The sequence below is a fragment of the Myotis daubentonii genome, chromosome X, assembly GCF_963259705.1.
Source record: "Myotis daubentonii chromosome X, mMyoDau2.1, whole genome shotgun sequence".
NCBI classification, from domain to species: Eukaryota; Metazoa; Chordata; class Mammalia; order Chiroptera; family Vespertilionidae; genus Myotis; species Myotis daubentonii.
In genome coordinates this window covers 101,754,126-101,765,406 of record NC_081861.1, presented here as the reverse complement: position 1 = coordinate 101,765,406, position 11,281 = coordinate 101,754,126, and the positions used below count along the sequence as shown (strand labels likewise).

At 46.7% G+C, this 11,281-nt stretch overlaps 1 protein-coding gene across 1 annotated transcript; it reads right to left on the bottom strand.

Moving 5' to 3' along the window:
- Window positions 1-1,767: 1,767 nt before the first annotated feature.
- Window positions 1,768-9,865, bottom strand: FGF16 (fibroblast growth factor 16). Its single transcript, XM_059679541.1, has 3 exons — window positions 9,533-9,865; window positions 3,604-3,707; window positions 1,768-2,138 (listed from the first exon to the last, which is right to left on the bottom strand). The coding sequence occupies exons 1-3, from the start codon at window positions 9,804-9,806 to the stop codon at window positions 1,893-1,895; spliced, it is 624 nt and encodes a 207-aa protein (XP_059535524.1). The 5' UTR covers window positions 9,807-9,865; the 3' UTR covers window positions 1,768-1,892.
- Between the last annotated feature and the right edge of the window lie 1,416 nt (window positions 9,866-11,281).

Here is an 11,281-nt window from a genome sequence, read left to right as displayed (position 1 = left end):
AATGCCAAGAAGAATCGCCACAGTAATGAATGCAAAAGGTGGCCCAAGGAAGTACTGATGGGGTGGTCATAATAATCTGCCCACTCACGTTCAAATATATCCCATGTTCAAAGGCTGCTAAATCGCGTTGTTTACCCATATCTTCAGAAAAAAATCACTTCTACTGTCGTGGTAAACAACCTGCTTCCCTATTTATAATGGTCTGGCCCTCTAGCAACTTCAGTGCAAAATTATAGCTAATTTGCCTATAAACATCAGGTGGTCAAAATAATCTGGCCACTCAGTGTGTGTGTGTGGGTATGTTGTTGTTAATCCTCACCTGAGTATATTTTTCCTTTTTTTTTTTTTTAGAGAGAGAGTGGAAGAGAGAGGGAAAGACAGAGAGAAACATTGATGTGAGAGAAACACATCTATTGTTTGCCTCCTGCATGAGCCCTGACCAGGGCCTGGGCTGGGGAGGAGCCTGCAACCAAGGTATGTGCCCTTGACCAGAATTGAACCTGGGACCCTTTGGTCTGCAGGCCGACGCTCTATCCACTGAGCCAAACTAGCTAGGGCTCACTTTCCCTATTGATTATTGTTTATTTTGAATCCCTTCATCTTCATATAGAAAGCCACCAATGGGCTCTCCCTCTTGAGGACACACCGCCATCTTTCTTTTCCCATCTTTACCTTGCCTTTCTCTCTCCTAAGCTCCAAAGGCCCTTCTTTTGCTTATGTAACTTATATCCTGAGCCTATGCAGCCCAGTTAGTTCACTTCTACTACCTAACTTCATAAACAAATTTTTCTTATAAAAAATAAATAAAGGAAGCAGCCACCAATTAGGGTTTCTGACCTTCATGCTTTGGGCCCTAACCAAATCCTAAAGGAGGGGTTTTTCTACGCCTAAGTCCTAATTTCAAATAGGAGCTGCCATAAGAGATGTTGATTCAGGCTTTCCTGAAACTTTGTTCATCACTACGTTTAATGTCATAGAATCAGAAAGGACTTCAGATAGAGCCCCTAGATAATACTAATATTGTGAATAATGGGTCATCAAGCCTAGGCAATGTGATGCTGACATCAGGAAATTCTAACAAGTTGGAGAAGAAAGAAGCTGACTTATCCTACTAAATGTACAAATCAATAGAATTAGACAGTGGTTACAATATAAAGATAATTTTATTGCCAATAAAAGCCTTTAATAACTAATTTATCCTGTTTCAGTAGGACCTTATTCTTTCTGATGAAAATCCAGTCATAGCATCTCTCATTAAAAATAAAATTATTTTGAAATAAATAAATATATAAAATAAATAGCATATACATTTCATAAATAGTTTGTCCTTATGCACAGTATCCATGCTTACATTTTAATAGCATTTTTTTGCAATCTTCCCCATCTCCCACTTCCAATGGCAAGAAAACTGCATGTCAGGACAGATGAGAAATCTGCAGAGCCAAATCAAGGATGGCTTGCAGCAGGGCTGTAGCCCTGAGGATTTTTCTGAATGAGACTTTTCTAAAGTCTATAGGTAGCATCTATGGCAGATCTTTTGGTCTTTCATTTACCCATTGTCAAAGTATTTGGGTAGATTGTGGAGAGAGATACCCTTGGCCCTTGGCAGGGGCCCCCAGTCTTTTTCGTACCACCTCAGGGGAAAGTACATGAGTAAAGAAAAAAGTATATACAAGATTCCCTTTAGCCCACCCTTCCCCCCACATCCGTCCCCAAATAACCCAACTTTGATATAATTTTAAACAACAAGGGTACAGTTGGGTTGACTTGAACAGTAAGTGTTTCTTTGCTATCTAAATTGATAGGAAAGATTGAAAAGCTACGAGTATAGTGCTTGCAGAGACAACTGTGGCCCCAAAGTATATGGGTTACAGAGGTCACGCTAGGTTCCGTTACCTATAGTGGAAGAGGTCTCTGGACATGGACGGTAACTTAGAAGGATCTACAGGCCTGGGTAAAAAGTGAGTGAATTTCTGGTGTCGTTTAGTCCTGTATCCTTCCCGGGGTGAGCCGTCTTTATTCAGGGCCACATAATACTGTCTCTCCGAGTCCAAGTGTTTGTACAAGGTGGAGGCATAAGTGTTGTACCAGTTCTCTTCAAACTGTTCCCGGAAAACACATTCGTGCGTGAGTTTCTTCTGTGAGGGTGAGAAAATAAAGCAGAGCCCATTATATGACTATTTTCCCCATCCCAGCTTGCTGGTGGAGAACCCTGAAACAGCAATAGCACATTGATAGTAGAAAATTTCAATCCTATCTCCCATATTACTGAGGTATCTTCTTTCCAAATAGCAAAATAGTCCGATTTGTGTCACCTTCATTCTCTTTCATGAGCTACACAAAAATGTTTTAGGTAAGATCTTTCCTGAAGGTAGGAGACTGGAGGAGAGAGCCTCACCTGGCTCTTTGAGCTGAAATTTTTTAAAAAATTATTTTTATTGAATTTATTGGGATGACATTGGCTAATAAAATTATATAGGTCTCAGGGGCACAATTCTACAATAGAGTCTGAGATTTTTCTGAGCCTGAGAATGGCTGCTATGGCTGCCCAATGCCCCACTGGCATCCCTGAGTTTTCTCCCTACTTAGGGCTAATGTTAAAATACATTGAGATTACAGTCAACCATGTCAACTGATAGGCAAAGGCCTTGGATCTATATTAAGTTCCACAGGAGGTGAGCTGTGATCTCTCCTGATGAAGGGCCCAAGGCCTGTCAGTTGGAAAGCTTACAAAAGATCTCCTTGAAAAGTTCCTCCAATCTGGCTACATTAAGCTAGCAGCTCCTGGGTCTCTTGCCTCTGTCCCTTCTCACATTTGATCCATAGTACTTGCTGGGGTTGCCGATACTGAGTGCTGGGGACAGGCCTATCGCTTAGGTGTCAGGGAAAAATGTGCTCTGATTTCAAGGGGTGCAGGCAGCCAGAAAGCATTCTATGTGACTCAAAAGCCAAAGCCACGAGTTGGGATTCCCTGAAAGGGTTAAGGTCAGCAAAGTCACTCACCATTCCCCAGCTCTTGGCTAGCTTCCAGAATAGAGAACATGCACTGCAGCCAACCCAGTCCTAGCTGGAGACTTAGGGCTGTCACCAGACCCTGGAACCCTCACTCTTCATTTATTTGTTTCATTTGGCCTTTGGGATTCAGCTGAAGCAATCTGGAAATCAGGGACTGTGTTGTTAATCTCAGAATTCTCAATCTGAAGGCCAGATTTTCCACTGCCTATTTTTGTGCCAGCTAGTCTGTTACCCCTCTGGGCACCCATTAAAATTCATATGTACGCCTCAGGACAGCAAATGCCCCAAACCCATACCATCCACTAACAAACTAGCACAGCTTACTATTATCATCAGACTAGTTGGCCCTCTAATGGAAAAGGCAAAAGCAAGTATGCCACAGTAAATTTATGTTTTCATGGGGGCTGAATGAGTGAAAGTGTTATGGAGCAAGTTCCTGGGCAACCACACGTGACTAGAAAACACTAGTCTTTTATAGTTGACAAAACGGATTTCAAGTGCTAGATAAAAGTCTTTATGTACTTTTGCCTTACATTGTTCAAATACTGGTGGTAATAGCCTCTGATGAAAAGAAAATCTTAAACTTACCGATCCATATAGCTCGCCTCGTTCGTTCATTCCTAAGTATAGGCCAGAGTCCACTCCCCGAATGCTGATCAGCCCCACAGCCAGGCTGATAAACTCCAGGATGCCTAGAGCAAAAAAGGTGAATGCCATTTCCATTACTGACATCAAGCTAAGAGGAAGCTGTTCAGGTAACATGAGCTACAAGTCATTTATCCGCAACTGGAGGCCAGCCCTGGGTGCCTTTCATGAATGACCTGATAAAACCATCTTTTGCATCAAGAATGGAACTACAGAGAAGACACTGAGTCTCTGTGGACCTCAAGTTTTCCATATGTAAAATGGGGGAAACAATCTCTGCCTCTAGTCAACACTCTTAGGCATATTATGAGGAAGATACAGTGAGAAGGCTTTAGTTACAAAAGCTCCTAATTATAAGGCACTATTACTGTTATACCAACATTTCAAGAAATGGGATTGCAGCTTCCTAAATAGGAGAATATGGCCAGGGTTCTGTAACTTCCCAAAGTCATTTCTCTCCTCCCTAGAGCACAGAGCATTACCTTTCTGTCCTCTAGGCTGAACTTGTTTTGCACCCTCTTAGCTCCCATGTACTTAAAGCCACATGAGGCTGTCAACTGCCTGTAGCTGACTCTAACAAAGGCCACACAGGCCACTCACTAAGTTTGTTTCTCCTGCCATAGGCAGGATGCAGAACTTGGCCTGGTAAGAGCTTTCTCCTGAAAAGTGCTCTCAGCCAGTACAGTCCCAGGCTGACAAGCCTGTCATTCTCCCCTTCTCTCTTGAGAATTTCAAGTTTATTCATGGCCAAGAGTTGGCAGGTAGTATTGGAGTTAATACTGATTTGAGATGTTGCAAATTAAAGGGAAAAGGGAAGACATTCAGAAATGTCCCTCTAGCTGACAAGGATAGAGGTGAAGACTTGAAAACATTTTCATTTACTGAGCAGCAGTAAGAGGAAAAAAGAAATCAACCACTAAGAGGGAAAAGGGACCAAGAACTGAAACGCTAGTGACACTGAGCACTTAATACTTTTATCTTAAGATAGCACATCTATCAAATGGATGCAGATATAATGGGCAGCTAGATTCCTCTGTGATATTCCTGTCTCTAACCATGCTTTTCAATGTACAGAGCAAAACTTGATACAACTGACTCACAGAGGCAACCAAAGGTATGAAATGAGCTCATATCTGGCTGTCTTTCTTATTAAAAAAATGCAATTTTAAGGGTAATAATGTTCTATGTAATCTACATAGAAAGTGAGACTAATTCCTCAAAGATCACTTAAAAATGTAAGTGGTTAATTTTGAAATCATGTGCAAAACTCCAGTGGGAAGTCTGAAGAGCCCCAGTGACTTGGGCTGGTAGGTGGTGTTCAAGTGTGGCAGCTTTAGGGCACATGTTTCCATGGCCCATTTGAAGAATGTAAAGTTCTTTGGCTGCCATTGTACAAAAATTCTCCAAGTTTTAGTCTCAGTCTGGTTGTTACTAACTCTTATAGTACAAAGAAAGGAGTTTTGGGAAAAGAGATTGATACAAGATGGTAGGAGGTGAAAGGGAAAATACCTGGTGCCAAGTAATGGTTAAGCAGAGACTGATTTTATATACCAAAACCTTTAGCTGTGCTGTACAACATTCTGATTGTGGTTCTTCCCTGTTTAACATTTTAATAAATGACTGTAAGAGGACATAGAGGGACTGCTTACCCTATTTCCAGAAGACATACAGCTGAGAGAGTGACACAAACAAAATCCAAAGAGATTTCAAGAGAATGGAAAATCGAACTGACACCAACAAAATAAGCTTTAATTGGAATAAAATGTAAAATCCTGCACTTTGGTCCCCAAACCAACTACCGAAGATGTTTTTTGTGTTTGGGGTTTTGTTGGGGGAGGGTGAGCGCAAGTGCAGACAATTGTGGAAATCATACTCCTTCTTTTTTTGTTCTATTATCATAATTGGCCTGTGCAAGGGCATTTTAGTTATCTATTTCTTTCTTTTTATTTCCATACTCTGCTCCCATCCTCCTCCCCATTTTAGGCAACCATGTATATTTTCTTGAAAACATACTGTTCTTTTGTGTTTTCATGCATTTTTATCAAATGCAAGTCTGCCCATTTCTGGAGTGGGGAGATGTGGCTTAGCAAAACATACACAACAATGGCTTAGGGGATTTGATTGAATAAGGTCAGCTCAGTATGGGTGATACATGAGATTATTAAAAAGCTAATGTGAAACTAGTCATGTAAAAATTAAAAAATATTAAAAAGCTAATGTAAAACATAGGGGGAAAAGGGAAAATAAAGTTACTGTGATTTAAGGCTGCACTGATAGAGGCCTAGTAACTGGCTTAAGGGAGAGGACTGCCCCATTCTGCTTTGTTTTTTAGTCCTACTGTGTTTAAAGAGGGCTACAGAAACACAGGAGTGTATTCAAAGGAGAACAGCCAGTGTGGCAAGGAAATGAGAAACCAGGTCATGATTCAGTTCTGAGTGCTAAACTTTGAGGGATACCAACCTGTTGGAGCCTTCAGTTCTTTGCTTTGCTTAGGCAGATTACTTATGAGCTTCAAGCCTTAGTTCCCTCATTCTCTAAGTATCCCATGTCTCTAACCACCCCGAGCTCATTAAGTAGCAGAGGTCAGCTTGTGATCTCACCATCCAAGACCTGGTGTGAGAACAAATCATGAAACCCAAGAGGTGTGGCCATTTGAGTCACCACAGTTTTTCTCCAATTCTCTGTTAACATGATGCCAAAGGACAGATCATACAGGAAGTCACTTGGGTTGTGTCCAGTAACAGGGGTCTCCAACAGCTGGAATCGTCCCTGCCCAGCTGTCTTTGGGCATCATTTCCCTCTGCCAACTTTCCTATTAGCTGGATTTAAACTGTGGGAACCCAGTAGCACATGATGATGGAACAGATATTCCTAAACCTTCTCTGAATCCCAGCCAGCATGAAGGGAGAGAGAAAACAAGCCATTTTTACATTTTCCCAGCTACAGCTGGAGAGGGGTGTTAACAGTAAAGTGTTGAGGCAAAGTATTAAGTAGACAAAGTTTGTCCTCACTACTCTCACCCCCTTTAAAGCTCAAGACCTCCCTCTGCTCTACCTCATCAGCTCTGGCCTTTGCTTGACAATTTCTGGACTCTTGTCTTCTTACACCTTTTCCCCCATGGCCTCATTCAAAATGGATCATCCTGGGTCCCACTGCTTCAGAACTTAGCTAGGTGACTGGCTAAGGTGCCATTTAATCTGGTTCCATAACTTGCCTGAGCTCCCTCAGCCATCCTTTCAGACCTTCATGGCCAAGACAGTGCTGCCTTGGCATCCTGCCAAATAAGAACCAGATCACTCAAAACCCAAAGCAGCTGCAGGAGCCTGCTCCATCCCACGTGGTGGGAGGCCTCTCCTCCAGCCTGGCTCCCAAACCCTACTATGCCAATCCACAGGTGTCCCTTAAGAATGTCAGTATCTCTGTGAACCTCATGTTAATGCCACCAGCCAGGCAGAGGTTGTAATACTTCTGGCTACTGATGGCAGGATGGGGGGTGGTGAGGGGGGAGGATAGGCTGTGCCAACAGGTTATTATATGGAGTCGGGGCTGCTCTTGGGCTCAGCCTGACTTGTTCTGAACACATGGATTCCAGGGTAATCCTTGGGGGCCCTGCTCTCCAATTACAACAAATAGCTATTTACTTTACATGGCCTTTGGAGACTACCTCCTCCTCCCAAGCAGAAATCTATAATATTTTATATCTTAAGTCTGGCCTACTTTACCCTGCTGGAATGTTGACTGCTAAAGCACTTATGGAATGTTAAAGTTTCGATTTATTGAATACCCTGGCTGATTAACTCAAATGTGAAGGGAGGAGTTAGCAAACTCAAACGCCACCTCTTTCTTTGCCAAAAGCTAAACTGAGAAAGAGAATATGTGTTAGAAAGTTGGCAGGGGAGGTTACAAAGAGACAGCTTTGACCAGTTATCATTTCATTTACAGGAAATACACAAAACTGCCAGGAAGCCAGGGAAGGAGGAAAGGGAAAAGGTGATGCAGAGGTGGTCGCAGGCAGTGTTTTTTTAAAGACAAAACAGAAAATGAAGCAGTCAGTTAAGCAGCAGTGAAAACATCCCTTCTTCCTGCCAGTTTTATTTCCTTTGGTTTCTCCTTAAACTTAACACCCCTAGCAGGCCTGAGAGATGAAAAGAAATCAAGATGTGTCGTTAGGGATGTAATTAAAGACCACTTATCCCAAGAGCCTATTATTGATTTATGTTGACCTTGTAGGTTATTGGGCTCAGCTTAGGCACAGAATCAGACAAACACTTGTAGCTGCTGGGAGCCAAGCTCATAGTTTCTCCACCTCTGCTACCCCCAACCAACATTTCTCTATTATTTCATGATTTTTCTCTTATATTTCAGGAATGAGCTACTCCAATATTTCTCGGCCATTTTGGGAGTCTTTGGGGGGCTCTGAGGCCAGGGCGGGAGTCCCATTACTTCTGAAGAGAAACAAAAGGGGACTGCAAATTCATAAGCAATGGAAGGAAAATCAGCCAAGTTGGCACTCCTTCTCCCTCCACCCCACCTTATCACCCATTTGAGGACATGCTGCAAGTTCATACAGACACCTGCACCCCTCCATTACCCCCACCCCACACGCAACCTACTGCACTCCGGCTCTGTGAGTGCATTTTTCCAAGATGACATAGACCTCATTAGGGTTCCTGCTTGCTCCCAGCAAGGAAGACCAGCCCTGGCCCTAAGTTATTTGCTAGACTTGGCCTCTGTGCACCCCCCGCCCCACACACACTTTTTACTGTGCATGCCAGCAGCAGCTCCAGCAAGGAATGGAGAGTAGGAGGATGAGGAGGCTTAGGGGGAGTGAAGGAGGGTGGGAAAAAGAAAAGAACTTATTATGCCTGAACATAGTCAAAACCTCTTATAGGCTTAGGGATAGGTTTCCTTGGGCCACTGGGTCCTTGGGAGGAAGTAGGGGCATTGGGGGAAAGGGGGCCCAAGGAAGGGTAGCTGTCACAGCACCTGAGAAATGGTTTAGTAGAGAATAGGACATTGAAAATAAAAATGGCCAAATTACTGATGAGTGGACACATTTGTTTCGAAACCTAATAATCTCTGTCTCAGACCAAGGTTTATATTGTGTTCTATATGTGAGACAGGCATTGGACAGAGGTTGGACATTTCCTGTCCTGGTCCAGGAGACACCTGTTTCTGTTGCTGGGAGTGGGCCCAGGACTGTTTCCTCACTGAGGCAAGGAGTCCAGAGGCAGCTCCAAGCATAAGCTGCCCCAGGGCTTGTGCCCTTACACAGGGGACACTGGAAGGCTTTCCTAGTTTCTCCAATCCTAGCAGCTCATGCCCTGCTGCCTGGATTGGCCCCCACCCCAGGCAAAGCAACCCAGAAGCAGGCAGGTGCTGGCCAAAAGCGACGTGGTTGTGGGCTATTCGCCCATCACGTCCATGGCCCACGAAGGCTCCTGCTCCAGGCCAGAGCCCGCGACAATCCTGCCCTCGAGGCTCTGTCCCGCGCTGCAGCTGCTGTGATTCTGCTCCTACCCCTCTCCCAGCTCCACCTGCTTCCAGTCGAAGTACACCATCCAGATGCCAGAACGATCCGCTCTCACCCAAGGGAGGGAGGGAGAGTGGAGTGGAGGAAGGAGAGGCCGCACCTCAAGGCTCCCGCGCCCCCGCCCCCTCCCGAGCGTCTCAGGGTGCCAGGCGCCCTGACGCCTGACGGCTCAAGTCCGCACCGTCGTGTCCCGTCTGCCCCGCGTCCCTGGCGGCCTTCCGCCTTGACGGCACTGAGCTGGGGGCGGTCCGCGGGGCCCGGAGCCTGAGCTCAGAGCCGTCGGCTCCCCAGCGCGCCGTCGGTACGCTCGCCTCCCGTCCCTCCCGGTCGTGTCCTCACCGAAGCGGCTGTGGTCGTGGCGGGTGCCGTGCACCGTGCCGTTGGGGAAAATCTCCAGGTGGAAGCCGGTGCGGCAGTACAGCTGGCGCCGCCGCAGGATCCCCTTCAGGTGGGCGAAGTCTGTGGGCGAACCGCGCTGCAGCTTCCCCTCGATCTGGCCCAGGCGCTCGTTCAGGAAACCAGGGGAGTCGGCTAAGGGCATGTTCCCCAGAGATGAGGAGAAACCGTGCAGATCCCAGTCCAAGGTGGCGAAGACCCCCCCCACCTCCGCCATGGCGGGGTGCGCGGGGCCGAGCCGGGGCGAGGTGCGCGAACTGCCTCTCCCCGCAGCGGGCGTGGGCGATTCGCCGGCGGCGCTCGCTCGCTCGCTCGCTCCTCGCTCTGCAGAGCTGCAGTCGACGTCTGTTCTCGTCCAAGGAACTTCTCAGCGGCGGGGAGCGTGGGGCAGCGCGCTCCTGACCTTGCTCTCAGTCAAAGTGCTGCTTTCCCTCCACATCCATCTCCTCAGGCCTCTCATAGCTGGCTTCGTCGAGCTATCGGATACAAACGGCACTTTATATACGTACCCACTCCCCTTACATTGACATATTGGATATTTAAATACAAGCCACACCTCACTGGCATCCCCTCGGAGATTGGTGTGTGGGTTCTTTTTTTTTTTTTTTTTTTTCCTTTCTCCTTCTCGTATCCATTTGGCTCTTTTTGGGAGAGGGGGGTGGAGAGGGGAAGAGAACAAACGAGCTTCACTCCCTCTTTTATTATGAAAAAATGGCAGGAAAAAGCTACACATTGCAGTGAGGCATAACTGCTTTTGGCAGGTTTTTCTGAAACTGCTGATGAAATAACGGAGCCCAATGCGTGGAGGCTGCTGGCGCCCACGGCCACTCAGGCCTGTTGCGTGGAGGTCTGTCTGCTGCGCGGGGGCAATCCCCACCTCCCTCGCGTCTTCGGGCTGCTCGCCTTGGGAAAGTGGCCTGAGACCGAGACCGGGACATTCCCGCGTTCCTGAGCCCCTCTTGTTCCCCGGCTGGTCAGAGGCTGCAGAAGGGGTGCCTGGCCTGGGACAAGGGCCTCCCTGGTTTCTTTGTTCTGTTGCCCACCCCCCAACCTCACTCCCCACCTGTAGGTTGGACGAGGGCTGAGGAAGTGAAAAGTCCGGAAGCGAGTGCAGTTGCAAAATTTGGGATTGGGGGTGCTGGCAGCCCCTGCAGGAACCAAGGCGCGGTCTTAAGGAGACTGGGAGGAGCAGGGAAACCCCACGGAGGAAAGAAGACATTTTTTAAAAGGGACGTTCAGCTTAGGAGATGGAGGGGGGAGTAAGAAATAGAAAGCGATCTTTTAGAAAAAAATGATCTCCACTGGCTTTGTGGGCGTGCTTTTACAGGGCTCTGGAGAGCAGGCTTGATGAGGGACCATTGGAAACCTGGTCTGGGCTTCCCTCCACCCCTTTTCTTGCTGGAAACAGGTGTTTCCTCGCTCTGTCCCGTGCCCTGCTCAGAAATATTCTATCAGAAGAGCGGCATTTGGGACGGGAACTGGCGGCAGTCAGGGCAACAGGCAGCCTCAATAAGAACTGAGAGCAGGTGCCAGGCCTGCCCCGTACCCTCCCCCCCCGCCCCCCTGCCAGGCACCTGAACCCTGAGGCCCTTCTTAGGCCCCAGCGCTCAGCGTCCTGTAGGCTCATTAAACTGCTTTGTTGCTTGCAGTTTGTACCCTGGGCGGGCTCTGGTTGCCTTTTCCTGCTCCTAC

Bases quoted from the DNA above. Each gene is read 5' to 3' on its own strand.
- FGF16 (XM_059679541.1), bottom strand. From the start codon at position 9,806: ATGGCGGAGGTGGGGGGGGTCTTCGCCACCTTGGACTGGGATCTGCAC. The intron at 3,708-9,532 runs GTGAGGACACGA...TTTTTGCTCTAG, and splicing joins CCACGACCACAGCCGCTTCG to GCATCCTGGAGTTTATCAGC. The intron at 2,139-3,603 runs GTAAGTTTAAGA...TCACCCTCACAG, and splicing joins GAGGCGAGCTATATGGATCG to AAGAAACTCACGCACGAATG.